The sequence below is a fragment of the Centroberyx gerrardi genome, chromosome 20 (genome assembly GCF_048128805.1).
Source record: "Centroberyx gerrardi isolate f3 chromosome 20, fCenGer3.hap1.cur.20231027, whole genome shotgun sequence".
Classification (NCBI taxonomy): Eukaryota; Metazoa; Chordata; class Actinopteri; order Beryciformes; family Berycidae; genus Centroberyx; species Centroberyx gerrardi.
This window is the reverse complement of record NC_136016.1, coordinates 2,696,512-2,711,554: the sequence shown is the minus strand read 5'-3', so window position 1 is coordinate 2,711,554 and position 15,043 is coordinate 2,696,512. Positions and strand designations below refer to the sequence as shown.

Here is a 15,043-nt window from a genome sequence, read left to right as displayed (position 1 = left end):
TGGCTGGTAAGTTACTCTACTCTACCTGTCACTTTCTACACTTAACCATCATTGAAATGTCCTATAGAGGGATTTCAGGTGATGTAACACACCCTCTAACAGCCATATTGGAGGTCCTCAGCTCTTGGTCAACAGTGGCTGTGAACAGCTGATTGTGCTTCTAAACGTACAACTTGGCCGTCTCAACAGAATTGAACAGACATGGCTGACAGACAACAGCCAATCACAGGATCGGGTCAGCTAACCATCACTGTCATGTTGTAAACACATCTGATTAGCACACTAGCCTTAGAGCCTTAGTAGTACTTACTTTTACTTATATCATTACTGAATGGATCTACAGCCACATCACAACAAGCTTTTTTTCTGGTAACTGTCTTTTTCCAGCCTGGCTGTTACATATATTTAGACATTATTAACAATTCTCCAACAGACCTCCATAATGGAGCCAGATGTGGTTGATAGGATATCTGCGACACAACGGCAAAGCCTTTATTCTCTTCTAATAATTTAGTTGGCTTGTAAAATGTTGTTTGTCCTGTATCACACAATATCTCAGACACCACTGATCACATTTTGACAAAACTGGGGCGCTACAATTACAAGTCAAAGTTACATGCATAAGGTTAGAGTTGTTCTTGATGATTCTGAGCTGTCAATCCATTTCTTACAGTAGCTGCACCAACAATATCAAGTATCTGAATCACAAGTGTTGGGGAGTAGTTTCACTACGAATTAAAATGGGAGTTTGACTGCATTTTGCAATAAGCTTTCTGAATAAGCTGTTTTTATCTGCTAACCTAATCTGTGAGTTTTCAAAGCAACAGAGTTCCAAAGAAGACAAATAGTCTGTGCTATAGAAGCACTGGTCACAAAAACAACTAAATTATTTTGGCAAGGAGAACAGCCTGGAAAATCATAATATATGCCAAGCACAGACAAACTGCATTGACAAAGAGGAACAATGGTGGTGGAAGCTCACTGACAATTAGACAGACACTTAACAGGAGAGTTGCTAAACACCACAAAACTAGACTCAAAAATGACCAGAGAATTGAACCAACAGCTCTGTGACACAGTCTCAACTACAACTGTATGGTATGATCCTCACAAAGCTGGCATTTATGGCAGGGCTGCCATTCAGAAACCACCGATAGTCAAGGCCAGCAAACAAACACGCATAACCTGGTGTAAGCAGCACAAAACCTGGAGCCCTGAGCAATGGAAAGTGATGTGGTCTGATGAGTCATAGCCATTCACATTTGGAGAATGCCAGTGCCAGTTAGAATGAAATAGAAGACAAATGCCCCAATTGAAATAAAGACAAATGCCCCAATTGAAATAAAGGTGAAGATGATTTCTTACCGGAAAAACAGTGAACCGAGAAAGAGCTCTAAAACTGAAATGAAGACTTAAAATGATACATGTAACTGTATTCAAGATCTTTTAAGGCCTTGAGTTTAGATGACATCATTAGACTTCTTTAGAACCTGTAGATACCATGTGAATATGAGAAATAATGGTCTTACCAGGGCAGGCCACTGTATGTGTTTGGCCTTGGTTCCCTGCAGCAGACCTCCTGCGCCTCCACCTGCTCCTCCTCCGCCTCCTCCCTCCTTCCTCTTGGCCCAGACCAGCTGGTACTCCAGGAGAAACAGCTGGAAATCCTCGTAGACCTTCACCCACTCCCTCTTCTCCCACTCCTGGTCGTCAAACTCGACGTATACCTGCGCGGGACACAGAGACAAGACACGGGTCACATCGAGTTCTCAATGGAACCGAATGTTATCAAGGAGAAGCGCTTCCATGACCGGTAAACTTTCATTCCTTCCCGATTTGTTGATGTTGTTTTTTCCAGCTCTAAAGAGTTCCCCAGAGAGTTTATCACATTTTCTCTGTCTGGAATACACCTCTAAAAATTCCATCATACTCCAGGAATTCCACAAATATTCCATGACTTATTCATTGTTTTTTCTCCTGCTAACTTGTAACAGGATTACTTTCAGTTTGAACACATATGCTTTTCACACATCAGCGGCTCTAAATGGCAGCAAGTTTGAATTTTGAGGACTTTTTCAGACTATTTCATTTAGTAGTTTATTTGATAGGGACAGTGCAGTTAACATAATTACACTTCATAATTGAAATATAAAATATGTGCGCACATGGAGTTTGTAACTACTTCTAATTTCCAACCCTAGTCGGGCATTTAAATAAGACTACAGCTATCTAAAATATCTTGTATAAGCTAATACAAAGTACAGAAACAGAAGAGACAGTTTTTACAGTATTTTCTAGTATGCATTTGTCTTGAAAGCTCTTCATCTGTCCAGCTATTCTCTTGTTTGCTGTTGAATTGCACTTTCAGAGATGTGACTTGAATTGCACTTCAAAGCACCTATGAATGTGGTTTCAATCTGATCTGAGAACGTCTGATTCCATGTTATTTTTGCTGTTTAGACTTGAGAAAAAAAACATGAAAAAAGATGGATTTGAGCTGCCTGTTTGAAAGCAGCAGATTTTTACATCAAAATCTTGCCTGGTGCAGCTTTATGTCAAGTTTCACGTTTATTTGCCATTTACATAAAAATGCATTGGAATCCTTGATCACGAGCCTCACGTCATTCAGGCAAGAAACACATAAAAAACACATAAAAAACAGATAAGAGACAAGGTAACAAAGGACAAAGACACAAGAAACAAAATAAAAGCATGATAAAACATTAAACATATGCAGCAGTACATGCAGTGTTGGCAAAGTGCGATAGTAAAAGGCGTGATATTGCAGTATTCCTCCATAACTAAGACTGCAGAGGGCAATGGTGGTTGGGGGTGGGGGGTTGGAGGGCAAGATTTCTGTACCTTAGAAATTGTCAATAAAATATTGATCACAATAAAAAGATGTACGACAGACAGATGAGTCGACATCAATGCAGAGCAGTTTTCTATTCGCAGTGTAAACATTCTCTAGTGACTAACTGTGTAGCTAGTGACTGCTGTCGTGTGTGTGTGTGTGTGTGTGTGTGTGTGTGTGTGTGTGTGTGTGTGTGTGCGTGCGCTCTCTCTCCTCTCTCCTTCCATCTCCATCTCATCGTCATCCCCTCTTCTCTCTCCCGTCTTGTTTTCTCCTTATTATTCTCCCTCTCCTCCCTCGTTCTACATAACTCATCCCCCTCCCCCTCTCTTCCCTCCATAGGCGGAGAGAGAGCGAGGGATCAACGAGTGCATCTCTCCTCATACAGCCAACCCCCCACACACCCCCCAATCCCATAATGCACTGCTGCAGTCAGCTGAGTGATCACTCCCAGCCAGCAGCCATCAAGGGCAGCCCTCTCTCTCTCTCTTTCCGTTTATCGCTACCTCGATCTATCCTTCTCTCCATTTATTGCCACCTTCTCTATTTTCTATCTCGATCTATCCTTCTCCCCGTCTCCACCTCTATCTCCATCCATCCCCTCTCTCTACCTTTATCTAGATCGCTCCTTCTCCCCTCATTATCTCTCCCTCTTTGTTTGTCTCGGCCTCAATCCGTCTTTCTCCCTCTCTTTCTTCATCTCCATCTCTCCTTCTGTCTGTCTCTCGATCTCCATTTCAGTTCGATCATTAGCAGTCATCCCGCGGCAGCCCTCCGTCGTCTCATCTTATTCTATCGTTCCTTCTCTCCGTTTGTCATCAGCTATCAATCCATCCATCGAAAATTCAATCCAGCCATCAAGGCTAACCCTCACCAACTCACTATTCTCTCTTTCTTATTCTTTCTCTCTCTTTCTCTTTCCCCATCACCATTTAGTTCAGTTTAATTAACATTAATTAATTATCTATTAGTAAAGCAAACATGACTTAAAGTCGAGATGAAACGGCATTTCGAGAGTATCTAACTTCCGTATCGTGACATATTTCCGAGTGAAACAGGAAAGACAGGCGGGACATAACGTTGGGAGGAATTTGATTTGAACGTTGAAAAGTGGGTGTGTCATAACACCCGAAGACACACCGAAGTACCATGCTGTTGCTAGCTAGCTAACTAATGAATCTTAGCCTCTTAGCTCTGTGCGCTAAAAGTTGAAGATTGATTGATGGGTGGATGTCATGATATTATTGGTTGAAATTAGTTACGGGCATGCTTACGTAAGCACACGGCATATTTTGTTTTACAGGAAGAAAACATGATTGAATTTTGATATAAGAATACAATGAAATTGATTTTTGGTATTTTTTTTGGCATATATTGTTAAATAGGTGCACAGTATGACCGGGGATGTGATCTAAAAGGGTTAAAAAGGCATTTTTCATTTCATCTCGTCTTTAACATAATATTATAACACACTTGCAGCTTTTAGTCTCTGTTACCATGAATTAATAATTGACAGCAGCTTCTCTGGGGTTTCTACGTGTGTGTGTATGCGTGTGTGTGTGTGTGTGTGTGTGTGTGTGTGTGTGTGTGTGTGTGTGTATATCCTGTCAGTGTGTGGCAGCAGTGCCAGTCTAGAGGATTACTGGAACACAAGGCTAGTAGGGAAAGACCATGTCACAACCCGGCACACACTGACACACACACACACTGAGCTAGTATGTAGGCCTATACAGCTGTATACATACACACTAGTATACAGCTGTTTGAGTTCTGTGTGTCTGAGATGACAATGGAGAAGGTTCAGTAATTCAGTCCATCTCTGTTTCATCTTTACTGTGGTTTCCTCATCCACACACACACCCACACACACACACACAGTCAGCTTTATTGCCTTGCCAAACTGTTTATCTCTTTGGGATCTGGTGAATTCTTTCTCTCTCTCTCTCTCTCTCTCTCTGTGTCAACCAAAGAACAAGGGAAGACACCGGGGTGAGCAAGACATGAGATTCCTGTTGGACCTGTTGTGTCGATCAGTGTGTGTGTGTGTGTGTGGGGGTGTGTGTGTGTGTGTGTGTGTGTGCGTGCGTGTAGTACTGTACTAGCAGTTAGGAAACAAGTCTTAATCCTTTAAGCTATCAATGTACAAAAAAAAGAGAAAAAACTAAACAAAACAGCAAGTGTGAGTCATTTGTCCTGGCTCTCAGCTTAATACAGAACACACGCATACACACGCATACACACGCATACACACACACACACACACACACACACACACACACACGCATACACACGCATACACACACACACACACACACACACACACACACACAGTAGGTGTGTTATATAAGTGGGTGTGAGGCCCAAGGTCTTTGTCTCTGCTGCCTGCTCTAGTGTCTGTGCCGGTCAAGAAACACACTCTGTCTCCTCTCTGTTGACTATAAAACACTGGGTGCTTCATTTATACATCTATATACACAATTGACATATGCACACACACACACACACACACACACACGCACGCACACAAACACGCACACGCACACGCGCACACACACACAGGATATAGGAAGCAATGAGAATTGAAGAACGGAACTCAAGACCTTGTCCCTTTGTCAACTAATTCATATCAGCAGGCATATTAATGACCCTGACGTGTATACTGTAGCAAGTCTTCACACACACACACACACACGCACACACACACACACACACAGAGGGCACTAAGTATTCGGTAGAGAAAAACATACACACAATGATAGGGATGGGAAAACTCAGTGTCTCAGTGAGTTTGTTGCTATAGCAACCGGAGGCAGCAGCGAGCATGGGCTGTGGACACACACACACACACACACACACACACACCTCCGTATCAGTAGGCTCCTATCAGCCACAGTGAGTAGAAATCAGAGGCAGAGAGAACAAAGGAGAGCCGACATCGACTACCCACCACATGTTTGATATACAGTACAGCACCCAATATTATCAATAGTATCAATAGTGTCACTAATCTATAAGAATCTATAAGAAAGTGGACTTGAACATCCCTAGCGCAGTAATGTGTATTCTCCAGCTGGATCATAATTCTAGTACCCCTCTGACAGTGCCAATTAAAGAGACAGACTTAGACAATGAATGACAATAGACTCAGTTTATCCTATACACACAATTCATCCCTCATATACTCTGTGCAGATGAGTCCTTCATGCTGCAGTGTAAAGACGGTGCTTGGATTCCTCTCACACATCTCAATGTCACAAACAGTCCTTCAGCAGTGTGGCAGCATCACTGCCACTAACGGCTAACGCTTAACAAGATGGACACACTAGCCAGGTTGTCACCAAACTGGCAAGACACTTTTATGACAACTTGTGAAATGGTGCAAAAAATAAAAATGCGAATCTGGTGTTTCCACCAGCTGGATGCATGTCCAAAAAACACATCCACCAGAAAAATTAAAAGTCGTTCAAGAATGATGAATATTGGACAAGTTGTTCTCATGCTGGTCATTTTTCATGCTTTCATCTGAAGACGAAAACAAAGAAATGCACTAACAATATTCTAATGTACTACTTAATGGTCACATAGCAACGATGTCTGTGTCATAATTTATTGTTTTGCCGCTTCTATTCAGCCTTTCTACTTCAGTATATCATAATTTGAATAAAAATACTTGGATGTAAGGCCAGCGAGCGAGTGAGTGTGTTTGTGAGTGTGTGACTGCCTCTTTCAGGTTTTCTAAGTTGTTACATTTCCAAGGCCTTCCTGGTTCTTATGAGTGTGCGGCAGAGAATGGCGGTTCAGGCGAGGCCAGAGAGAGAGAGGGAGAGGGAGGGAGGAGAGAGAGAGAGAGAGAGAGAGAGAGAGGGAGGAGTGGAACATCTGTCAGGAGTTGGACTCCAACTCACAGCATCGGTGCGTGGTGAGTGTCCTCGCCTCACCGATACACAGTGTGCAACTACTATGTTCCACGCTGTCTAGATCACTACGTGGTTGCATTCACAATGAGACTCCCTGTGTGTGTGTGTGTGTGTGTGTGTGTGTGTGTGTGTGTGTGTGTGTGAGTGCGTGCGTGTTCAGTTCTGCAACTGTGTGCTTGTGCAAGATGAAGATGTGAGTGAATGTGTCTGCTGATATGTGTGTATGTATGAGTGTTGACCTGTTTGTGTTTACATGTATACGCGCGGATTATTTGACTGCATAGTACATGCTATATGTGTGTGAGTGTATGTGCTCATGTGGTGCAGCGGTGTAAAATCTGCCCATCACTAACGGCTGCGGAGCCGCTCTCTGACTGGCTGGGCTGGAGGCCGCCGGCAGCCAATCGGCGGGAGGCATGGAGCCAGGCGGCCAATCCGAGGAAAGCAGCGCAATCTGCCTTTCAAATAGAGCACAGCAGAAAACCGGGAGCAAACACACACCAATGCGGAATGAAACAGAGTAGAGTAAAACAGAATAGAATGTTCTTTTGACTATTTCCACTGTAGGGATTGGAAAAAGAGTGGAAACACGGAGCGAATGACTGCAACACAAGCCAGCAGATGAGAGACAGAGAGAGAGAGAGAGAGAGAGAGAGAGAGAGAGAGAGAGAGAGAGAGAGAGAGAGAGAGAGAGAGAGAGAGAGAGAGAGAGAGAGAGAGAGAGAGAGAGAATAGAAAGAGAGAGAGCGAGAAGGAACTGATTTTTAACCAATGGAAAACAACATTAATATCAGGATGGAGAATTGGTGTGTGTGTGTGAATGAGAGATGGAGAGAAAGAAAGAGCGCATACTACTACTTCTAGCCTTACCTCTTCTAATAGAAGCTGATGGTAATAACTGTTATTTGCAACTACAAATGACTGCACTCTCTCTAGTTCTATATGTGTGTGTGTGTCATCCTTGATGCGAGTCTTTCTCTCTCTCCGGTCTTGCTGTTTTTCTCCTGTTTTTCTCTTTTGTTTCTAAGCTCTTCTCACTGTTTCAATGCATGACAAATCCTTCTCTCACGACCCTCGAAAAACAACAACACTGACAGCATAGGAGTGAGTGTGTGTCTGTCTGCCTGTGTGTGTGTGTGTGTCTGTGTCTGTGTCTGTTTCCTCTACCTCCACCCTCTGCCGTAATGTGACTCACATGGCTGAGAGAAAGGGGAGAGAGAGAGAGAGCGAGAGAGAGAGAGAGAGAGAGAGAAAGTAGGGGAGTGATGAGTGGAGAGAAAAAAAGAAACTTGACAACAGGAAACGAAAAGTAATGAAGGAAAAACAAACAAAAAAGCAGAACAGACACACAAGAAAGAAAGAAAGAAAGAAAGAGAGACAAACAAACCCCACACATGATCAGCATCATATTCATCTGACCAAACCTTTATTTAACCAGAATTAAAACCTCTTCTAACATCACACTGAAATATGACTAATATTAGACAGAATATATCATATAAAGTATAGGATATAGCAGTATATACCATATATAAAGCAGTATATACTGTATATTTACCATATAACCATATACCGTACCATATATACTGTGTATATACACACGGTAAATACTGCTATACATACACCAGGGTTTTTTGACAGGGTTAGTTTAGGTTCGGCACAAAATCCAAAGTTGGTCAATGTATAGAAATTGATCTACATCTAGACTACATCTATATAGTGAATGCCTACCAAAAGTCAAGAGACAGACATGACAATGCACACTCAGATGCACTCCTAACAAAACGTACCGCACACTGAGGCAGGGTCTTCCCTTGCCAATTTCCTGCTGCTGCAGTGTTACATGAATGAATCCCCAGCGCCTCACACATCTCAGTTTACTACAGAAGCCAATCAGAAGAGGCATTTTGGCCACATGGTACGTCCCTACCCACAACAAAACGTAGAAACAGGACTGTGAGAGAGGCTCATGCTGCTGAGACTGCTGTTTTCCATTCACATTGCATAGGAAATGTACACATGTACCAAATTTATGTGCACATTTACCACCCCACTTGAAAATGTGCACATGTACCATATATATATTTAGTAACTTGGTCAAACAGATTGATGGGGGATTTCCTAACAACCCCCTCCTCCTCCTCACACTTCCTCACCCCCCTTCCTTAACACACATACACACACACACACGCACACACAAGTAAGTAGTGAGGGAGCACGTGAGTACAGGCTGCTCACATTCCCCTCAGCCGCATCAATCTTTCTCTAGTTTTCTCCCTGTTCTCTCCGTCTCTCTCTCTGCCCCAGCCTTGCCCTGCTATAAGCCCTGTCCGTCCACACACACACACACACACACACACACACACACACACACACACCCTGTAAGCTCTATCCTGCTGCCCAAAAACTCTAATCTGATTTATTGAGCTTGACTGCACAGAAAACATGTAGGCTAGCCTGGCTAAAAGGACTCCTTTATCCCCTATACACACACACACACACACACACACACACACACACACACACACACACACACAGACCATGAGGAGTCCAAAGTGCTGGCCTACACACACACACACACACACACACACACACACACACACACACAGCACACTGAAACACTTCAAAACCATGCAGCGATCAAATGAACTGGTTTGGTTGTTTTCTCTGGATTCATTCAACAGCAGCAGGAGAAAATGGAAAATCAGACCCAACTTCACCACCAACAAGAAAGAGTTGTCTTAGTGTTAATAATTGGTGCTTTTATCCTCATTAAATCTGCAGTGATCTAAACTACACTTGAACCGTAACTTGTACCACAACAGTTATGACTGGTACTTTCAGCCAAGCAACCGGAGGCCTCCTTTCTACCCAACATGATTTTTATACACTGTGCTATTTTGCTGAATTAGCCTACATTTACACCTAACATTAAAGTGCATCTATAATATACATATTAAAATTGTTTTTTCTCCTTAGTCAAATTGGAGCTAGCAGCACCTGTCACCTACACTTGTAATATGAGTGTTCTTTAAAGATAGACTGGGCAAGATTTTTGTCAAACACCATAAAAAACATCAAGCAAAATATCAATAAAATAATTATCATTACCTATTAACTTTTAGGTCTGATCCACCAAACACACATTCTACCACACTTCCCTTTTACTACCAAAGACATAGGTAATTACAGGTTACTGAACTCAAACACACACACACATACACACATCATCACAGCTTTCTCTTGCTCGCTCAGTAAGCTGTCTGTCTTGTTTTCTATGTGTGTGCGTGTGTGTGTGTGTGTGTGTGTGGGCAGTGTGACGAAGGGACGGCAGCACCTGTGCTTAGCAGATAAGACAGTTGACACAGTGTGAGGGTGTGTGTAGGTGTAGAGGTGTGTGTGTGTGTGTGTGTGTGTGTGTGTGTGTGTGTGTGTGTGTGTGTGTGTGTGTGGTCATAAATCAACACCTCCCTTCCAGAAAAAGGAGCTACAACACACAGTAAGAATCAAGCACATTCTCTCCTTCCTAGTAAATCCACATCACTTCAACCACAGAAATAAAAATGAACTGTAAACATCCTTCACATCTATTCCTGCTTAAGTCACAACAGTGTATTTTCCTTACATTAAAAGGGATAGTCAAAAAATTGGGCACACGTTAAAGTCCAACACTCTTTAAATGGAGGTGCGTAGATACCAGGAACGTATCAATTCAACGAGTATGAAGAGAATCTGCACACAAAAGTCCTTGTCACTGAGGTATCCAAAAATATATTCTATTTCGTTACATGATGCTCAATAGAAATTTAAGTGCAAAGTGTGCAAAGTTTGTATGTCCACATAACAGTGAGTTAGCTAGCGCAGCTCCGAAACAATTGAAGTGAGAGGGAATTGGTTCTTTAGAGTTCAAAAATTGGTAAAAAATGACAAAAAAATAATCCATACAGCTCCTGAAGCATGTTCTGAATCCAAACGATCACACTGTGAGTCCAAAAGACCTATATTTACAGCAGTATGTAAGTACAGTAGCACATAAGTCTGTCATTGCATGGTGAAACAACAGACCTCTAATAACTGTATTTAAGATGTTAATACTGTTTAAGGCCTTACATCTACACTTTTTTCCAGACTTTTCAAGGATCCACAGAGACCCTGATGAATATAAATGAATATATTCCATTTCCCAGCTTTACATTACAGCTTGTTTCATTCACAACCTAAGCAGAGAGACAGGATAGTGTTGCCTGTTTTGGAAATATGAAGCAAATGCCTATTTAGCATGCCTGTTGTGTGTGTGTGTGTGTGTGTGTGTGTGTGTGTGTGTGTGTGTGTGTGTGTTTGTGTGTTCCTAATGGCTACTGACCTTGGTAGCATAATGATAGGTAGGACCCATCTCGTCTGAAATCATTAACAGATGGAACAGAAAGAAAGACAGAAAGAGACCCAGACAGAGACACTAAAATGACTCAGCTTGGCAAAATGGCAATTAATGTCAACAGTGACCCATCCCACCTTATCCTACCTCACTGGTACTGTAGCAATGGCCACTAATGGTGTGATCCCACCTACAGCTAGTTTTCTTTGGTCTGAACCATAGTGGAAAAGCTCACTCTGTTGAACTCTTGTATTTGGTCCCTTTAGATTCCCACTGCCCAATTACAAGCAAACCAGGGCTTGTAAACAAAAGTCAGATGGACTCACAGGTAGCTTGTTTATTGGACAGAGTTTTGGTAAACTGTAAACCCACCAGGTGAGAGACTGCAGCCCGGTAGGAGAGCGTGTCGCCAGTCCAACCAAATGAGTGTAACAGGTTAACAGGTCATTGACTTGAGGCTGAAGTGAAATCAATCAGCTACTGTCCACCCAGCTGTAAAATCGCCATTATCCTCCAATAGGCTGAGACGCAGAGTTGTGTCAGTACTGGGACGCTAAACCGAACATGATCTTTACTGCTGCGGTCATTACCGCAGCACCGGTCTTTACCACAAATTCAGATCCATCAGTCAGGATGACACTTGACTCCTCTATACCTGCACACTACTGAAGTAGCCTACATCATGCCTGTTCTTTATGAGCAGCATCAATTTAACTGCACGATTGTCAACACTCCCATAATCTTCTCATCATATACAGAAAGAACTATACACCATCTCCACGAATACAGCAGACTGGCAAAAGACAGAATCTGTGCTTGTTTATCACAAAGACCTATGACTCAAAGCAGACATATTTCAATGTGAAATACAAATTGTTTGATTCTCAGCGTTAGCCTATTGCCTTATCAGCTTATCAGCTTATCAGATAAAGCTGGGGTGTGTCACAGCAACTCTGGTTAAACCTCATGATGAATGTGGTTTATCACTGGAGTGAGTGAAACAAAAACACCTGTTAACACCAAAGTGGTGGGGCAAAAAGTGTTACACATGAACAAACGAACAAACAAAGACACAGAACTTGGCTCTTATAGAGGAGCTCCCTAGCACCCAATAAAACAAATATAAGTAATAAGATGAATTAAAAATAATAAAAATCACTGCAGCATGGTTTTACCAGTGGCACTCGTCCAGATCTGGAGCATCCAATTAAATAGTTTTTACTGTCAACCTCTGGAGCTGAAGCTGAAGCAGAAGACACACAACTAGCGCTCTATGTCTGTCTCTACCTCTATGTCTATTGGCTATGTCTCTCGCTCTCAGTGTCTCTCTCTACTCGCCAGGCTAAGAGGCAAACCAATTAGGCGACTCTCTGACACACACACAGACACAAAGACAATATTAGCAGAGCGCCACTACAAGAGTGAGACGAAGGGAGACGATGACAGAAGCTGGTTGGGTTTTAACTTCCTCCACTAACACACACACACACAGTTTGCAGTAAAACAATCAATGGTGCGGCCTCTTCCATAGTTGCAGGAGTTCTTTGTAAGAGAATGCGGCTCTTCTGACGCTTTAGCATCACCACAGTCAAAGCCTCTTCATCTTTCAATAAAACATGTCACTCTTTTACATTCATTTAGCTGTGGCATCGCTACACAGATGAGATAGAAGATACACCAAGATACACTAAGATACACCAAGATACACCAAGATAAGATACACTAAGACAAAATACACTAAGACAAGATACACTAGGACAATATACACTCAGATACACCAAGATAATAGTCTATACTCAGATACACCAAGTTAAATACACTAAGATACACTACGCTGAGATAAGATACAGTAAGGTAATATACACTCAGACACACCAAGATAAAATATGATAAGATAAGATGAGCTAAGATACCATGCAATAATAAGATACAAACTGATACGATAGGCTAAGATATGATATGGCACGATACAATGCGCTATAATACACTGCAATAAGATGAGTTATAAGATGCAGTAAAATGCGATAAGATGCATTAAGATGCAATATGATTCGATGAAATCTTACTGAACCCTGCGGTGAAATTAGGCCAATGCAGCAGCAAATAGTAACAGTATACAGCAGGGGAAAAGAAAATAGACTATGAGCACACACACACACAATAGAGCATAAAAATAATCAAGAAAAACAGAAGTTAAGAAAATAAGGAAACAATAAAGCAATACAATGGATTATAAACAATTGTGGGGTTATGGCCAGCACATGTTGCCGACAGTTTCAACCCCTTAGGCAGACTGTACGAGTGAGAATATCAATTACTGAGACTGGGTTGAGCCAATTTGCAGCCAGCAGAATGTTTCACATTTCACAGCCTATGATGGTAGATTAGAACCAGTTTAATATATTGGACACAAGGCAGAGCCTATGGCTCAGTTTTGCGTGAACTATTCCTTTAAACTGCACCTACTTCCAGTAGGTGCAGTTTAAACACTCCACAGAAAACACTGACACATGTGCTTTTTCAGCTTTGAATAAAACTAAATAACAAGGTGCAGGGGCGTCCTGGTGGCTCGTCAGGTAGAGATCCTAAAGCGCATCACTTGCTGTGCGGCAGAGGACTTTTCCCACAGCAAATACAAAAGATTTCATGAACTGGATATAGGTTGAATCACTATTGTGCTATAGCAATCAGAAATAGAGTAGCAAAACAGACATTTATTTCTATGCAAATGTCACAGATTATTACTTTAAAACGACCCCATGTCATTCAACAGGTCCTGTATCTCTCAATAAGTTGGGCAAGGCACTAACACTGCACCCACTCACAGCACTGTAAAGCACTCCGGATCAAAGAGACCCCCAGCTGGCATATATGATGAAGTCTATGAAAAATAGAACAAAAAAAAGAGAGACATCACAATGCTTTCCTCTAGAAACGAGGCAGGAGAAGATAGAAAAAGAAAGGGAGAAGATGAGATGACGGCGGACGAAAAGAAAGCGGCTGAGGGCTGAAAAAGATGATTTGCAGTCTTGCTTGTGCGAATTCGTCGAGAGAATAGACCTGCAATTTCTGAGAAAAGGCAGAAAATAAAAGGACAAAGACTGGGGAAAGCCTGACGGCACACACAGGACAGGAGAGGAAGAATGACAAAGGATCAAGAGAGGAGGAGGACAAGCGGAGATGACAAAAGGAACAAATTATATAACAAAGGAAAAAGATGAAGGATGGATAGAAGATGAGAGAAGGGAGAGGAGAGGAAGGGATGAGGGATGTGAATATCTGGTATATGGGAAGAGAGGGATGAGTGAAACAAAAAGAATACAATAAACAAAATGAAAACAGAGGGAATCAAAGGGAGAAAAGAAGGAAAGGGGGGATGCGCAAATCTCCTTGCCTATAGACAAAGAAGGGAAGAAACAGAGGATGGAAGACAAGAGGAGAGGAGAGGAGGAGGATGTGTGAATCTACAGAAGAGGGTGATGTAAAAACAACAACAGTGGAGGAACAGGCAAAGAAAAGCTGAACATAAAGAGGAGAGCATCATCTGTGACAAACGACAGAGGAGTGAAAAGGTGAAGAAACGATGAGGAGGAGGAGGAGATGAGGAACAAACAACGGCACAAAGATGACAATGGGAGGAAGAGAAGAGGAAGAGGAAGTAAAGGGGAGGAAAACAAAAGGAAAAGACGAGGAGATCTGTGACAAACAAGAGGAGTAAAAAGTGAAGAAGGGAGGATGAATGAGAGGAAGATGAAAATGGGGGGATGTGAATCTGCCTGGTGACCGATCGGCCGGCCCGCCGCCGTGGCAACCAGGTTGGCAACGGCGTAACCAAGGCGCCCCTTTCCCTGACGACGGACCAAAATGATGCTGCCGCGGCTTTCTACTGCTGCGGAA

At 42.4% G+C, this 15,043-nt stretch overlaps 2 protein-coding genes across 2 annotated transcripts in view; one reads left to right on the top strand and one right to left on the bottom strand.

Moving 5' to 3' along the window:
• Positions 1-15,043, top strand: part of exoc6 (exocyst complex component 6) — a 458,194-nt gene that overhangs the window by 228,391 nt on the left and 214,760 nt on the right. The gene's annotated exons all lie outside the window — the stretch shown is intronic.
• The window catches only part of jmjd1cb (jumonji domain containing 1Cb), a 130,796-nt gene that overhangs the window by 74,437 nt on the left and 41,316 nt on the right, over positions 1-15,043 (bottom strand). The window contains exon 2 of the mRNA XM_071904877.2: positions 1,530-1,727. Coding sequence (XP_071760978.1) covers positions 1,530-1,727 — 198 coding nt within the window. The remainder of the gene's footprint in view (positions 1-1,529; positions 1,728-15,043) is intronic.